Source organism: Arachis hypogaea, chromosome 12 (assembly GCF_003086295.3).
Source record: "Arachis hypogaea cultivar Tifrunner chromosome 12, arahy.Tifrunner.gnm2.J5K5, whole genome shotgun sequence".
Taxonomy (NCBI): domain Eukaryota; kingdom Viridiplantae; phylum Streptophyta; class Magnoliopsida; order Fabales; family Fabaceae; genus Arachis; species Arachis hypogaea.
Genome location: NC_092047.1, coordinates 11,998,518 through 12,015,889, shown reverse-complemented (window position 1 = coordinate 12,015,889; position 17,372 = coordinate 11,998,518). Strand labels below are relative to the sequence as shown.

At 39.2% G+C, this 17,372-nt stretch overlaps 2 protein-coding genes across 6 annotated transcripts in view; one reads left to right on the top strand and one right to left on the bottom strand.

Annotated features, from left to right (window-relative positions):
* The window catches only part of LOC112726863 (uncharacterized), a 72,382-nt gene that overhangs the window by 31,708 nt on the left and 23,302 nt on the right, over positions 1-17,372 (bottom strand). For 3 of the 4 annotated variants that reach the window (XM_072208799.1, XM_072208798.1, XM_072208801.1), the window contains 2 exons: positions 13,762-15,588; positions 13,376-13,627 (listed from right to left, as the gene is read on the bottom strand). In XM_072208799.1, coding sequence (XP_072064900.1) covers positions 13,376-13,627; positions 13,762-15,588 — 2,079 coding nt within the window. The remainder of the gene's footprint in view (positions 1-13,375; positions 13,628-13,761; positions 15,589-17,372) is intronic. The other variant, XM_072208800.1, reaches the window with a different exon arrangement.
* Positions 759-4,692, top strand: LOC112726864 (uncharacterized). Of its 2 annotated transcripts, none has more exons than XR_011868317.1 (2): positions 759-1,177; positions 4,149-4,692. XR_011868317.1 is itself a non-coding variant. In XM_025776402.3 (2 exons), exons 1-2 carry the CDS (start codon positions 899-901, stop codon positions 4,256-4,258), a joined length of 375 nt encoding a protein of 124 aa, XP_025632187.1. In that variant the 5' UTR covers positions 768-898; the 3' UTR covers positions 4,259-4,692. The 2 variants fall into 2 exon arrangements, 1 of the variants encoding a protein (XP_025632187.1); XM_025776402.3 differs by having other exon boundaries at positions 768-1,163.

The following is a 17,372-nucleotide window of genomic DNA, read 5'->3' as shown; positions in this document are numbered from 1 at the left end:
TTTCTTATGGCAGGTGAGATCTGCTATTGGGACCATGATAAAAATAGATCATGCTATCTCTATCCATCTTAGAGGAAAATTTGCTAGAATATGCATTGAAATTGATATAACCAATAAATTGTTGCCAAGGATATTGGTTTTGGGAAGGACTCCCAATGTTGATTATGAAGGATTGCATCTTATCTACTTCAATTGTGAGAAGTATGGCCACCATTTTGAATAATGTACTAAGGTGGTGGCTAGCCCAGCCACCCATTGGGAGGAGGAGACGATTGTTGAGATCGAAGGGAATAAAATTAGCCAGGATCTTGCCTCCATTAATGATAAGATTGACAATATCAAAGATCCCAATTCTGGACATGATACTAGCACATTAATTAAAATTCTCCAGATTTTCGGCCTTAGATGATGGTGAAACGGTACATCTGAATGAATCAAGAGAAACGTAATCTGGATAAGAAGGTGGTTTCGAGTAGGATTGAATCCCATCATAGTAGAGAGAAAAAATTGTCAATACCTAAACATAATATGGAAAGAGGATCCTGATTCAATGTCCTATTTGAGAATAACGTTGATGATGCGTGTGAAATGGAAAAACATGAGAAATCACATGAAGATGCCACCATGCATAGTGAGCCAACTAAGACCCAAGCCCATGTGAAAATGGAAAGTTCAATGTCTATCCAAAAAAGAATTTGAGCAGGAAAAAATCTTCAAAGGACAAAAAATCATATGACAACTAAGATTAGGCCAATTTTTTCAGGAAAACGTTTCAAGCCCAAACAAAAACTTATTGAGAAGGTAATGGAAACTGGAAAGAACTCCTATCATTTCTTATTCTTCTACATCAAAGCTCCTCCCTCGCACCTCTCGTTCCAAAAATTATTAGGTGGAACCCATGGAAATAGACATGCTTGAGACTATGAGAATTATGCAGAATCAACAATGGAAAGCTTTTGATGTCTCTAAAATGCTGAAGAGCAGGCCCGAGAACCAAGTTCCCATGTGTGAGGCTCCCAGCACTTCTACTGAGCAAGGGAATACGTCTGGTAAAGCAATGCTCAAGGACAAAGTGGTTCCGACAGAAAAACCTCCTGATGAAAGTACGAAGAATTTGAGAGGCACCCAGAAGGAAAAAGAGCGGATGTCTCCAGAAAGAAGTGGTAATGCTAGAAAGGTGACTGCTAAAGTTTAATTTGGTTAGGTCTTTCGACCTCTTTCTCCTTTTCATTAGTTATCATGAATTTTCTGGTTTGAAATTGCCGTGGTGTTGGAGAATAGAATTTTTCATCTCTGATTAGAGACTTCGAAAGAGATTACAATGCTAGTTTTATTATTTTGATTGAGACCCACATCAGTGGTGATAAGGGAAAAGCTGTTCGTGATAAAATGGGTTTGGATAGGAGTTTTATTGTGGAAGCGAAAGGGCATTTTGGTAGTTTTTGGTATTTATGTAATAAGGGTATCTGGAGTGTAGATGTCTTATGTCACAATATGCAATTTATCCATCTTCAATTAGCTAGCGGATCATCTCTTTCTTGGCTTTTCACTACTATTTATGGCAGTTCGCAGAGACTCCTGCGCAAAACTTTGTGGAATAATTTGAGAACTCTGGAATTCGATATCAGTTTATCTTGGTGCCTATTGGGAGACTTTAATTCTCTGATGCATGATTATGAAAGCAAAGGTGGCGCCATGGGGCAGTACTGCAGTATCATAGAGCGTGTTCTGATTTTAAGGATTGCATTTCTGAATGTAGGTTACTGGATCTGGGTTATGTTGGATAGCCTTTTACCTAGAAAAGGAGAGACCTTGTGGAGAGACTAGATAGAGGCCTCTGTAATTTGAATTGGAAAATTGTCTTTTCTAAAGCTAGAATCTAACACCTCTCTATGCTAAAATTTGATCACACTCCCCTCCTTCTGACCTTTGCTCCTACTCTTGCACCTAATAGAGGTACATACCTTTTAGATTTGTGGCAGCCTAGTTAAATCATTCTAACTTTGAAGATTTTCTTAGCAATAATTAAGAGTACAAGGACTTTTGGAAAACTGTATTTATAACTTCCAAAAAGCTCTAAGGGTTTGGAATCACGACGTGTTCAAGAATATTCATTTTAGGAAGAACCGCATCTTAAGGAGACTTCATGAGATCACTAATAGTCTCAATACCAGTAGTAATAAATTTTTAGAGAAACTACAAATAAATTTGTGAAAAGAGTATCAGAAAATTCTGGAGCAAGAAGAGTTGCTTTGGTTCCAAAAATCTAGATACAAATGGATTGAATTTGGAGAAAAAAATACCAAAACACTTTCACGGTAAAACTACAACTAGAAGAAGAAGAAATAAAATTGAAACTCTTCAAGATGAGCATGGTAACTGCTGGATTTTGGAAAAGATGGCTCTTGAGGTAATGGCCACTAATTGTTATACAAATTTATATAAAAATGATATGCCAAATGTTCCCTTTATCCTCAAAGATGTGTTTTCTTCACTTAGTCATTCTGAGCTTGTTGTCTTCAATACCTCCATTGAAAAAATCAGAGAATTGTTGTTTAGCATGGGGCCCTTAAATCCCCGAGTAAAGATGGTATCCAAGCAGATTTCTATCAAAGTAAGTAGGAAAGAGAGGGGGCTGACCTCTGCAATTTGATTAAAGGTATTTTTGTGACTCCCTAAAAAGTGGAAGAGATTAGTAAAACTCTTATTACTCTTATCTCGAAAGTAGAATCAGTTACCTCCCTGAAGAAAATGCGGTCGATTAGTCTGTGTAAAGTTTCTTACAAGATTATTAAGAAAATCTTGTCTAGAAGACTAAGGAGGGTGATGGAAAAGTTAGTAGTTCCCAATCAATGCAGCTTTGTTTTGGGTCGTCATGGTTCAGATAATATTATCATATCCCAAGAGGACATTCACTCAATGAGAAATAAGAAAGGAAAAAAAGGGATGGATGGCGATCAAGATTAATCTTGAAAAGCGTATGATTGATTGAAATGGAGTTTTATCAAAGACACTTTGGAGGATATTAGCCTTCCCCAACACTTTATCCATCTAGTCTATACTAGTATCACTACTGCAAGGATGAGGGTCTTGTGGAATGAAAAAGTTTTGGATGAATTTTTTTCCTCTAGAGGCATTTGTCAAGGAGACCCTATCTCCCCCTATATCTTTGTGCTATGCATGGAGCGGCTATCTCAACTTATTAATGTGACTATTGAACACAATCTTTAAAAACTGATTCACTTAACCAGTGGTGGTCCTAACTTCTCTCACTTATGCTTTGCCGATGACCTTATCCTTTTCTCCGAGGTTAGTATGGAACAAGCTGAGATGATAAGCAATGTGTTAAAAGATTTTTGTGTTAGTTCTAAGCAGCGAGTCAATAATGAAAAGACCAAAATCTATTTTTATAATAATGTGTATCATCATAATGTTTTCGTACTGAGATTAGTAAAGACTTTCAATTCGCTGGAACAGAAAATTTGGGGAATATCTTGGGGTTCCTCTTTTAAGGTTAACAAGGATACTTATTAGGGGATCATTGACACCATGAACTCAAGTCTCAATAATTGGAAAGCCTCCTCGTTGTCCTTAGCAGAAAGAACTACCCTAGTGAGATCTATCATTTCTACTATTCTTAGTTATACTATGCAAACTGCTACTTTACCGATATCTACTTGTAATATTATTGATCGAAAATGTAGGAACTTTATACAAAGTACTTCAGAGTAGTCAAAGAAAATGCATCTCCTAAATTGGGAAAAAGTGTCAAGACCAAAGGTTGCTGGTGGCTTGGGAATTCAACATGCTAGTTCTCTTAATCGAGCTTTTATGATGAAGATCAGTTGGAGCTAGTAGAAATGAAAGATAACTTGTGGGTTAGAGCTCTGAGAGCCAAGTACAGATGTGAAAATGACATTATCCCAGATGTCAGAAGGAAAATGAACGAGTCCAATCTTTGAAAAGGAGTTTGTGCAGCTTGGAATGATGTGGAAAGGAACTCCACGTGGCATATCGGCAATGGCGAAAAGATCAACTTTCGAAAAATAACTGGGTTCCTAAAGTTGGAAAGCTGAAAAAGCATGTCATCCAACCTCTAGACTCTAGTGATTTGAATGTATCTCTAAATGATTTCTTATCTATTTCAGGTGAATGGGATAAAGATAGTCTAAGGAGTTGGCTGCTAGCTGAGTTGGTTGATCAGATTTTGTGCATCCCCCTCCGTCTCCCTGGAATAACTCAGGTAGAAATGGTGTGATCTTTCTTCTTATGGTAGTTTCACTTTGAAGATTGCTACAACTCGCTGGAAGAAGTCGTTACTACCATGAGTGGATGTTCAAGCTAGTTTGGAATTAGAAGGACCTAAAAAGGATTAGATCATTTATGTGGCTAACAAATCAGAACGCCATCCTTTCTAAAATAGAGAGACGTAAAAGACATACGAACACTTCAACAAAATGTCCAAAATGCGGCTAGGATGAAGAGACAACTCTTCATATTCTTAAGGATTGTTCCTTTACAACTGTGATTTAGCAAGCATTAATCCTTTCAAGAAGAATACTAATTTCTTCACTCACAATCTCAAAGATTGTTTTATCATCAATCCCTCTACCAAGGATCAATGATCCTATTTGTTTGGAGTTTTTATTCGTCTCTAATACTTTCGTAATAAATTGGTTTTTAAAGGTAAAATCACTGTCTTAGCATCCACCATTGCTATTATGAAAACTAGGATCAATGAGATTTTTAATTGTATAGAGCTGAGTATTCCTCATCTCAAGACTAATTCAAAGTCAGAACCCCTCATTAAGTGAATATCTCCACAAGAGAATTATATTAAGTTAAATATTGATGTATCGTACTATGGCAGTAACAATAATACATCATGTGAAAGTATTTTCGAGACCACCGTAGAAGATTCATCAAAGTCTTTTCCTATAATATTTAGAATTACTCCTGTTACGATGGGTAATCGGAGATTAATGGGTTGAACTTATGAGGTTGGCCTAATCGCTTGAAGGAAGGGTCCTCTGACCAGGCTTGTGTCTGAGAGCCCCCGCCCGACTTGTGTGCGTGTGAATGAATGGGGGTGGTCCTGCAAAGACACTCCGATACTTAAGTCAGCAAGGGTCTAAGCAAGTTTAGAGAGTATGGAAACTTAGAGATACCTGAGGGGTGTCAGTGTATTTATAGGGGTGAACTCATAGCAACCGTTGGAGTAGCTCCACCTTTTAAGGAGGATAACCGTCCCTTTATCTTAGGAAAGTTAAGGTTTGACTCCTGGAAATAGGTTGAGAGATTTTAAGGGCAGTTACTTATTTGAATGAGTGTTATCTGCCACCTAACCCTCTTTTCTGACTTCCTTGTGATGGAGCCTGTGTCGATCCCGACCTCTTGCGAGGAGGTTGGTTATGGAGGAAGACCAATCTTATGGATTGGACCTTTTTATATTATTTGGATCTGGGTCTTGGCATTGGGTCAGGGTATGAACAGTGCCCCTACTTGAGTCCAAATTTTTGTGAGTTGGGCTCGAGTATGTAGCTCGGAATTCTAGCCGACGTGGTGAGGAACTGACGTGATTTTTCAGGAACCGACGTGATTTAAATTTTTCAACCGTCGCGTCTAATCAAACGTCGCGTCTCTTCAGGGGTTTGAGCATTTACACGCAGGGAGTAGTTACATTGGTAACGGTGTATCTCTTAAATGGTTACTTTGTTTTACCCTTATACCCCTAAAGTGTTTATAAATACTTTCCCTCTCTTTCCTTGTTTCGTTTCTGAAAATTTTTCTGCTTTGCACCCTGTGTTCGAAAGAAGAGAACTCCTTCCTTCTTAAGTGCTTTTGGCTGTTCGTCGCACCTGTCCTTTGCGTAACAAAGGTCAGTTTCTTTCTCTACTCCCCTTTTTATAAAGTGCTTTTTCCTGCATGTTTTTGTTTGGCGGAGTGCTGGTTGTAGACCTAGTGTTTCTGTTTGTTTAAGAAATTCGCCTTAGATCCTTAGAGACCCTATTTTGATTCTTTTTCCTTTTTCTTTGTAGGATTCGTCACCCTTTTTATAAAATAGATGTCTGCCCTAGAGTCTCTTTCCTTATGGGTTGATTGCACCGTTCTTGGGGAGAGCCCCCTGGTAGATACCGACTATCTTACCGATCTGCGCACTCATCATAACATTTGTGCTCTTGATGAGGACAAGCCGAAGTACGAACTGGTTGCCCCGGGTCCAGAAGACCGGGTTTGTTTTGGGAGAGCTTCTGACGTAGACCTTCATTTTTTCTTTATGTATGAAAGTCTTTTCACCCGTTTGGGGGTTTTTCTTCCTTTTTCCGGCTTCGAGATAGCTGTTTTATCTCATTTCCGCATCGCCCCCACTCAACTTCAGCCCAACTCTTGGGTTTCCTGAAGATTTATCAATTCATCAGCCATGCATTGGATTTTCTGACCTCTTTGAAGATTTTCTTTTTTCTTTTTCACATGACCAAGCCCTTTAGTGGGCAAAATAACAAACAGCAATGGGTGTCTTTCTGGGCCATACAAGGCCAGAGAGTTTTTACTCTTTTTGATGAATCCTTCCATGATTTCAAAAACTTCTTTTTTAAAGTTCAAGTTGTAGAGGGTCACCACCCCTTTTTCCTGGACCAAAAATTTTCTCCTCGCTTTCCCCTGTATTGGTTAGAGGCCTCTCCCCTGAAAAAATATAGCTTGGATGACCTGGATGAGGTAGAGGCGGCCATTGTGGGGTTCTTCCGAGAAGTATGGGGGAGAGTCCCTTACCTTGACACTAAAAATTTCCTCCAGGGGTCTCCGACCTTTGTACAGGCTCAATTAGGTAGCGTTATATTTGTTTATGCTGTTTTCTGACCTGATTGTCATCCGAGTTGCTTTCTCCGACTTGTATGATGATTCTTTTGTTACCTAATGGCTTTTGCAGAAATGGCGAAGAATAATTCCAGCTCCTCCTATCAGAGAGTTTAGGATGCCAAATCAAGGTCTCGTGCCAGGGTGGGTGCCGCCAGGGTTGCTGGCACTCTTCCTCCTCCTCCTCCCCCTCCTCCTCCTCCTCACAACTTGGGGACCCCCTCCCGACCTATTTTTATATCTTCCTCGGCTTCTTCTCTTCCATCTCCTCCGTCCCGATCTTTCTCTAAGCCAGAAAAGAAGAAGTGCAAGACTTTAGAGTCTGGCTCTTCTTTTGAGGGTGAAGCCAAGTCTAATGCGCCTCAGTTCGTTCGGAATCATATCTATCCTCATACTCGTATAAGTATGGATGATGCTTCCGTTCGAAACCACCTTAATGTTCTGGTCCAGGGGAGCGTTCGGGCGGCGGGGGTGTGTACAAAACTTCTGGATATTTTTGAAAAGACTCCCCTCAGTTCTTTGGGTTCATCCCTGAAGGTCGAGGAGCTAGAGGGGAGGGTTTTCTTATATCAAGAGGAGAAGAGGCTGAAGGTGGAGGTCGCTGAGTTGAAGGAGGAGAGGGATCGCCTCCAGGAAAGGGAGAAGAGGTTGCTGGGCTAGTAAGCCATGCCGGAGGGTCTGAAGGAGAAGGCGGAACAGAGTTACGTGAGGCTGTTTGGAGAGAACCTGGAGCTGAAGAAGGAATTGGCGGGGTGTCGGGAGGCCTTCCAGAATCTGGAGGACTCTATTGCTGAGGGGACCGAGGAGGCGTGGAGGATCTTCAAGGAACAGGTCGGGGTTATTGCACCTGACCTGGATCTTTCTCCACTGGACCCTGACAAGATCGTGGTTGACGGGGCCATCGTTTATCCTCCTAGGCGTGAGACGGACTCCGAACTGAAGACTCAGGGGTAAAGAATAATGGAGTCCCCTCCCCGTTTGAAGGACATTCCGTGTTCTTCAGGAGCTCCTTATCAGGGTCCCGATCAGCCTGTCCTGCCTTCCCCAGGTGCTGCTCCGACTTCTCTCCCTGGTCCTGATGCTGCTCCGACTTCTCTCTCTGGTCCTGGTAGTGATGATCTTCCTTCTTCCAACTGATTTATGGCTATATGAGAACCCGGCCTGTGGGTCCCCTGTTTTTAAACAATTTTTATGTTTTATTTCATGGTGGTTGCTTGCTGACAATTTTTTGCCCTTTGTGGCCGTAAACAAAATTTAAAAATACCCTTTTTTGGATAAGGGTTTTAGGCTATCTGTGTTGTGTGCATGCCTTTCTATTTAGGTTTTTTTTTTTTTTTTTAGGAAATCTTTTTTATCTTTTTGGTTTTTGAAAACCTTTTGTCTAAGTTACCTTGAACTTTTCTCAAAGAGTTGGGACAACTTTGGTTTTTCAATAGGTTTTCTTTTCTCTTTTCCGTATTCCTCGTACTCAATTTTCTTTTATTGAATTTCCGTGACTTAGGTTATATTTGCGATGCATTTCGTTTCTTCTTGGGATTTCCGACTTGCAAGTCGATTAATCTCCGAGTTCTTTTATGACCTACTTTTATAACCACTTTACACCGACTTGTACCTCGTCGTTTTATTCTGACGACTATCTAGGTTGGTTCACGGGATTTTCATATTTTGTCGAGCTTAAGTCGGCACGTTTCGTAGAATAATAATGTTAGAAGGAATTTTATAAAGATATATTGAAAGAAAAATATCTTTATTTATTTGTAAAGGTACTTTTTTTGCTACTAAGGGTTTTGACAATTTGTTGCCCCTTAGTCTCCACTTTGATGCCTCATTAAACCCCCCTCCCCCCCTTCAGGAAAAGCCTTTCTTTGGGAAAAAACCACGAAGTTGGAAAAATAGTACACCAGGGAGTGGAGTTCGCTTTTTAGTACCTTTTCATATTACAAGTATGCCACGACCTAGGTAGCTCGGTGTCGTTTAAGTCGGTCACCTTATAGTAGCCTTTTCCTAAGACCTCTCTAATTTTGTATGGTCCTTTCCAATTGGCAGCGAGCTTGCCATCCCCAGATTTGTTGACTCCTATGTCATTTCTGATTAAAATCAAGTCATCTAGGGTGAAGCTTATTCGAATGACCCTTTTATTGTATCTATTTGCCATCCTTTATTTCAACGCTACTTCTCTTATCTGGGCTTGCTCTCGGACTTCGGGGAGTAACTAAAGTTCTTCTTTGTGCCCTTGTACATTTCCGACCTCGTCATAGAAGTTCACCCTTGGACTTTGCTCGCTGATTTCCACTGGTATCATAGCTTCTATGCCATAAGCAAGTCGGAAGGGTGTTTCCCTTGTGGCAGACTGAGGTGTAGTCCGATAATCCCAAAGTACTTGTAGGATCTCCTCAGGCTCCCTTTGCATCTTGCAACATTTTCTTCAACCTTGCCAGTATGACTTTATTGGCTGCCTCAACTTGTCCATTTGCTTGCGGATGTTCTACTGATGTAAACTGATACTTGATCTTTATACTGGCTACTAGGTTTTTGAAGGTTGAGCTGGTGAACTGAGTGCCATTATCAGTGGTGATGGAGTGAGGTACTCCATATCTTGTGATAATGTTTTTGTAGAAAAACTTGCGACTTCTCTGGGCGGTGATGGTGGCCAATGGTTCTGCTTCGATCTACTTCGTGAAGTAGTCTACCCACACTATTAGGTATTTCACTTGTTCAGGCGCTTGGGGAATGGTCCTAACAAATCCAATCCCCATTTTGCGAATGGCCATGGAGAAGTTATACTTATAAGCTCCTCGGGGGGTGCAACGTGGAAGTTGGCATGGTTGGCACTTCTTCATGAATTTTGTGGCATCCTTTTGTAAGGTCGGCCAGTAGAACCCAACTCGGATGACTTTCCTTGCTAGCGATCTGGCTCCGAGATGGTTTTCGCAGATACCATTGTGGACCTCTTTTAAGACTTCAGTTGTCCTTGATGTCGGGACGCACTTTAGTAATGGTGTTGATATTCCCCTTTTGTAGAGGATATTTTTCACCAATGTGTAATTTTGTGCTTTCCTCCTGATTTTCTTAGCCTCTTTTTCCTTTTGGGGTAGGATGTCGAATTTTAGGTATTCGATTAGAGCATTCATCCATCCGAGGTCTAATCCAGAGATTTCAAGGACATCTTGCTTTGCCTCCGTTTTTGCCACAGAGGGCCCATGGAGAGTCTCTTGTATCAGACTTCTATTATTCCCCCCTGGTTTGGTACTTGCTAACTTGGAGAGAGCGTCTTCTCTGCTGTTAAGATCCCGAGTTATATGGTTGACCTCAGTTTCTGCAAAGCGCCTAAGGTGCTCCAAAGTTTTGTCCAAGTACCTTTTCATGTTGGGGTCTTTAGCCTGATACTTTCCGTTTATTTGAGAAGTCACCACTTGAGAATCGCTGAATATCACAACTTTTGTTGCACCGACCTCTTCGGCCAGCTTTAGTCCTGCAATCAAGGCTTCATATTCTGCCTAATTGTTGGAAGCTGGGAATTCAAATTTGAGGGAGACTTCTATTTGTGTTTCCCCTTTGTTGACTAGTATTATGCCTGCGTCGCTTTCTATTTTGTTTGAGGATCCATCTACATATAGTTCCCATGTAGTGGATTCTTCCTCTTGATCTCCTGCGTATTTTGCTATGAAGTTGGTGAGACATTGGGCTTTAATTGCCGTCCGAGTCTCGTACTTTAGGTCGAACTCGGAGAGCTCTATTGCCCATTGAACCATTCTGCCCGCAATGTCCGTCTTCTGAAGGATTTGTTTCATGGGCTGGTTCGTCCGAACTTTTATTGTGTGAGCTTGAAAATAAGCTCGTAGCCTTCGTGAGGCTACCACTAAGGAGTATGCAAAATTTTTCCAGCTTTTGGTACCTTAGCTCAGGGCCTTGTAGAACTTTGTTGGTGAAGTATACAGGATGCTACTCGACCACGTCTTCCCGTATTAGAGCTGATGCTACAGCTTTGTTTGCTATGGACAAATACAAGACGAGTTCTTCCCCGACTATAGGTCGGGTCAAAATTGGAGGTTGGCTTAAAGACCTTTTGAACTCCTGGAATGCTTCTTGCACTCAGGGGTCCATTCGAACTGGCATCCTTTTCTTAGTAAAGAGAAGAGTGGAAGGGATCTTAGTGTTGATCCTGCCAAAAACCTGGAGAGAGCGGCAAGTCGGCCATTCAACTGTTGGACTTCTCTTAGGCGAGTCGGGCTTTTCATTTCTAGGATTGCTTTGCATTTGTCGGGATTCGCTTCAATCCCCCTTTGTGTCAGCATGAATCCCAGAAATTTTTCAGCTTCTACCGCGAAAGTGCACTTTGTGAGATTCAACCTCATCTCATGCAACCTTATGGTGTTGAAGACTTGCGAGAGATCTGTCAAGAGGTCGGTCTCCTCCTTGGTTTTTACCAGCATGTTGTCCACGTAGACTTCCATTAAATTCTCCAGGTGAGGAGTGAACACCTTATTCATCAGCCTTTGGTACGTGGCTCTAGCATTTTTTAATCCAAAAGGCATGACCACATAATAGTAGTTTGCTCTAGGCGTGATGAAGGATGTTTTTTCTTCATCAGGCTTGTACATTGGGATTTGATTGTATCCCGAGTAGGCATCCATAAACGACAAGTATTGGTATCCTGAGCTAGAGTCTACTAGGGTATCAATACTAGGGAGTGGACATGGGTCTTTAGGAGACGCCTTATTCAGGTCGGTGTAATTGACGCACATTCTCCACTTGCCGTTTTTCTTCTTAACCAGCACTACATTTACCAACCACGTCGGATACTTGACCTCCTTGATGAAGTCGGCTTCTAAGAGAGCTTGTACCTGTTCCTCTACCACTTGAGCCTATTCTGGTCCGAGCTTGCGCTTGCGCTGCTGTATAGGTCGCGATCCGGGGTATACTAAAAGCTTGTGGGACATGAGTTCGGGGTCTATCCCTGGCATGTCGGATGCTTTCCTGGCAAAGAGGTCAGAATTATCTCGTAGGAACTTTATTAGCCTCTGCTTTAGGTCTCCATCTAGGCTTGCTCATATGTTGGTATTTTTCCCTTCCTCTTCTCCGACCTGTACTTCCTCAGTTTTTCCCTCGATTGCGGCCGCAGCTCTTCTCTTGCTCTGACCCCACCGAGCTCTATGGTATGAACTTCCTTACCCTTTCCTCTCAGGTTCAGGCTTTCATTGTAGCATTTCCTTGCCAATTTCTGGTCCCGCCGTATGGTTGTTATTCCCTCAGGTGTTGGGAATTTCATGCAAAGATGAGGAGTCGATACCACTGCTCCGAGCCGGTTTAGGGTAGTCCTGCCGATTAAGGCATTATATGCTAACCCTACGTCGACGACTGTAAAGTCGATGCTCAAAGTTTTGGATTTTTCCCCTTTTCCAAAAGTCGTGTGAAGAGGTATGAATCCTAGTGGTTTTATTGGCGTGTCTCCTAGTCCATACAGGGTGTCGGGGTAGGCTCTTAACTCCTTTTCATCCAACCCTAACTTGTCGAACACTGGCTTGAAAAGGATGTCGGCTGAACTCCCCTGATCTACTAGAGTTCTGTGAACCTATAGCCACCGTTGGAGTAGTTTCACCTTTTAAGGAGGATAATCGTCCCTTTATCTTAGGGAAGTTGAGGTTTGACTCTTGGAAGTGGGTTGAGAGATTTTAGGGGCAGTTACTTATTTGAATGAGTGTTATCTGCCAGCTAACCCTCTTTTCCGACTTCCTTGTGATGGAGTCTGTGTCGATCCCGACCTCTTGCGAGGAGGTCGGTTACGGGGGAAGACCAATCTTATGGATTGGGCCTTTTTATATTATTTGGATTTGGGCCTTGGCATTGGATCAAGGTATGAACAACTCCATAACCCATACTGAAAAGTCAGAAATATAGGAATTATCCAAGGACTTAAGATTAGAAAGATAGAAACTTTCATCGTTATTAAAATTTATTATTTTGATATAATATTATTTACGATTACAAATTGTTAAAAAAAATATTGTTACCAATTAATAATTATGTCAAAAAGAATATTCAAATGTATTTTTGGATATCACTAATTATAAACGGGTATTTAGTAGTCTTGACGGCTAAAATTCTAAAAAAAAAAGTATTCACTTGATTTTTACCATCAATAATAATAATAATAATAATAATAATAATAATAATAATAATAATAATAATAATAAATGTATTGTCAAAAAAGACTTGTATTTTTACTATTAATATGTTCGCGTGAAAAGTACTTTTGAATATATACATATACAATCATTGAACATTAAGATTACCAAACGCCTTTTTTAAAATAATTATTAGTAGTCTAAAATATATTTAAATACTTTTTTATACAATTATTATTTGTCAAAAAATAAATACTACTACTCTAAAATTATTGTTTCTTCTACACTAGTAACAGTCAAGAATGCAAATTTTTATTGTAATGATATATGAATCTTATTCATTCGTTGTTATGAAATAAAACTATATCAAATCAATGGCCAAATTACGTACATACCTTCTTTTCACTTTCAATATCATTGCTGTTCTCGTTGAGAAGAATCTGCCCCATTTTGTCACACTCGCTGACAGATAGGCTTTGGAGAGTCTTCATATTTATAGCCATAGACAATGTTAACAAACTTTTTAAATTACCGCAACCATTCACTTCCAAGTGTACCAATTTTCCAAAAGGAGGATTTTTGCCATTCCATATTTGGTGGATTTGGATAGAGGACAACTGCAATCTCTCTAATTTTGAGAATTCAACCTATGAAGAAGCACAAATAATAATAACTATTAATTTATGTCAAATGAGAAAAAAAACCATCATATGTAAATGTTGACTAACTAAAATTTAAAATGTAAAAGAAAAATAAATTTGTTCTATAGTTCTGAACTGACCTGCTCATCGAACAATACTTTTTGTTGCGCTGTAGATGAAATGGAACAGAATCCATGAAACTCAGGTAATGATTTTAATGTCAAAGTGCGTAATTCTTGAAACTTAAGAGGCTTCGACGTGTTAGAATCTTGTGTATCTTCCACAAAGACAATCTCCTTTAGAGAATTACATTCTAAAATTTCAATTGTTTGAAGAGCAACCAAAAGCTTGACCATAGACATTACAAAGACATTCTTTAATAAACCACAAAGCTTAATCTTGACAACTTTTAGTTTACAAAATGAGGAGGATGAAAGTGACACACGAGAGCATAGTTGCTCCATGTTATCGAGCTTGTAGAGGTGCAATGTCTCCAGTTTCGGAAAAGCATTCTCAGGATGCTTCCTCTCCTGTGGGTTGATCAAATATCGAATGCTAAGAGTACTCACAATGGACAAAGTCTTAAGACATGGAAACCCTTTCAAATTCAGTGCATAAAAGATGTCTTGGACACCGTTGAGTTCTTCCAGCAACAAATTCTCAACTCTTTCAAACAACATTTTGATCCCTTTCTGAGAATGAATGCCAACATCTTTCTCCAGTATTGCCAAATACCTCAACAGTTGATATTTCTCCGGAATCTTGAAATCTGGCTCCAAAAATGTACTTGACGAGCCAATTACAATTTTGTAGCTATGCAGCTTATCAAAGAATAAGTTTTCTGGCAAATGGGCAACACTTGGGATTTGAAAGTCAACATTTGTTATTTGAGTTAGATGTCCCAACTCCGAAAGACTAGCATTTTTGTTTTCAGTTTCCTCTCTATTATCCATCCTCCATTCAACCAAAGTGTTTCTCATGTACAACTCCTCCAAACTTGTCAAGCTAGATATTACACCAGCTTGAATTGATTTTAGTTGGGAGCAATTACTTAAGTCAAGAATTTGCAGCTTTGACAAACCCTTCAATTTAGTAGGCAAGCTTTTAATATCAGATCCAGAAAAGCTTAGAATTCTTAGATTCTTCATGAACGTGCCAATACTGTTGCATAATTCCTCATCTAGGTTAATGCATTGCTCCAAACAAAGCTTTCGGAGTTTTCTTAGGCATTTCATTGATGAAGACATTTTGGAGAGATCAATGCCAAGCAGAACCAACACTCTAAGTTCTTTCATTTCTCGGAAAAAGTCATTTGGTATTTCGAAATGTTGACTATTATTGTGAAAATGAAAGACTTTCAGATTAGGACATTTTAAACTTTTAGGAAACTCCTCAGTGTTGACATCACAATGATGTAAGAAAACAGAAGTGTACCTTTCAAGTTTATCATCATCAGGCCATTCATCTAGCTTTCTTTTTGCCAGCACGAACACATTATTCTCTGATGCTATCAACAAAGCTGCCTTGCGAACAAGGTTTTGCATTGTGAAACGATCATTTGAGTAACTGTCAGACAACAAACCTGACTCTTTTAAATGAATAAGCAACATTTGCACTTGATCTCTGGCTTCCTTTGCTGTGTAGACGCCTTCAAGAAAACCCAAACCAATGCATAGTCTCACTAAGTCTGAGACCAATGCATCTTGATCCATACAAGCACAAAGCAAAAAGATAAGCTTGAGCTCCTCATTTGCTAAAAGCTCATAACTCAACTTTGTAGAATACTCAGGTGTTCCTGCAAGCTTTTGTCTTTCAAGTGTGTTAAGGGTCTCCTGCCAAACATAGCGGCTTTGATTTTTCAATGCCTTTGCAGTTGTAACTATTGACATGGGCAACCCGTGACACTTCTTGGCAATGTCAATGGCTAGCCGTTCAAGATCAGAATTTTTCTCATCTGTTATTCCCACCTATTTTGCACAAAAAGAATATAAGTATTGAATACAATATGATATGATATATAATCACAACAATTTTATGAGAAAAGAAAATTGTCATAGTACTTTAACAAGTTTAAAGTAACAATATATTGGAATTTGATTTATACTATAATCTGTTAATACATATACTACAAATAAAATATGGGATCTGATTACCTTGCAAATAGTGCCTGAAAATATTTGAAATCAAAGGAGCAAACAAAATGTATATGTGTATGCTACTGGGCAACATACAAAATGCAATTTAAATTCAATAATTGTTATGATATCTAAAAAGTAATATCTAACTTGTTTAAAAAAAAGTAGGGAGAAATAATCATTTTTAACCAATAAAATAGCCAACAATTCACAATAAATAGAAGACAAAACATCTAAAACTAGAAATAATAAAAAAAATCCAAAATTCAAACCAAAGAATTTAAGATTTAATATTCAAAATTTATGTTTAGAATTTAGTGCTTAAAGTTAGAATTTAGAGTTTGGCGTTTGGAGTTTAGGGTTTAATATTTAAATTTAGAGATGATTTAGAATTTAGGGTTTAAGATTTTAGATTTAGGATTCAAAATTTTGAATTTAGAATGACCGGTAGTAGGTGGATGAAGGAGGTAGTTGTCGACGATAGAGGTGGCCTGTGGTGGTCAGTGGAGGTAGAGGTGGTCTACGGTGGTCACCGGCCAAAGGTGTCAGCAATGGCAGTTGTGGCAGGTACAGCAACAACGGTGATTGGTAGTGGAGATAAATTTTTTGTGGTGATTAGTGAAATTGTGATATTAAAAAAAAGATAAAAGTAATTTTAAAAAAATTGTGACCGGGTATTTAACTTTTTTTTTTGTTGATATTGGCCGATTTCTTTTTAGTTACCTAGGTCTATATAAACTGTTTTTTTTTTCAAAGATAATACTATACTCATTTAATGAAAAAGAATATCGAGTGGGCTCTTTATGAACAACCAATTAAAAATATCGAGAATACTCAAAGAAACAATTATCATAACATAAGACAAAGTAAAAGTTCTAGTGTCTTCCTCTAGTAGCGGTAAATTCTTCGGTTAATCTTCTCGCCTCCTTCATGATTTTTGTTGGGTTTTTCTCTTTGGCTTCAAAGATCTTTTTGGTTCCTGGCTATCCAGATTTTTCAAAAGTGTGAAAGCTTTAAGTATGATTGTCTCTTCATTTTTTCGAGTCCTTTTTGCTTCTTGGATGCTCTTCAGCCACCATTGTTAAAATTTCTATTTGTCCTAATTATCACTTGTTGTTTCAGAGCTTTTTTCCCTCAGATTCCACACTTTCCGAGAGTGATCACATCTTAGCAGATAGTGACTCCTCGATTCCTCACGATTGCGTCTTGGGCTCTTTGGTGAAACATCTTTAATCCGGGAATAGAGCTTTTATCTTACGAATATTCCTCCATACAAGGTGACGCCGAGACATCGTTTGGACTCACCAATCTTGGCAAGGTTAACAATCCCACTATGGTGACATAGTTTAGATTCATCAATCTTGGCGAGGTTAGCAACCCCACTATGGTGAAAATAGCCATAAACCCACCTTGGTTGGCTAAGCCAAGGATGCACCTCTTACTCTCAAAGAGCCTAGAGGAAAATAAGCACACAACTTATTTCATATTCAAAAATAAACTTTGATGAGTTTGGAAAATTCTAAATTAATATTAGTGATGACTAAGCATTATTAATATGATTAATTGCAAAATCATTAATTTGATTCATATATGTTAATTAATATAATTTTGCTGTG

Excerpts from the sequence above, each read along its gene's own strand:
- LOC112726864 (XM_025776402.3), top strand. The coding sequence starts at position 899 with ATGGAAATAGACATGCTTGAGACTATGAGAATTATGCAGAATCAACAA. Across the intron at positions 1,164-4,148 it reads GATGTCTCCAGAAAGAAGTG|GTGAATGGGATAAAGATAGT; the intron begins GTAATGCTAGAA and ends TATCTATTTCAG.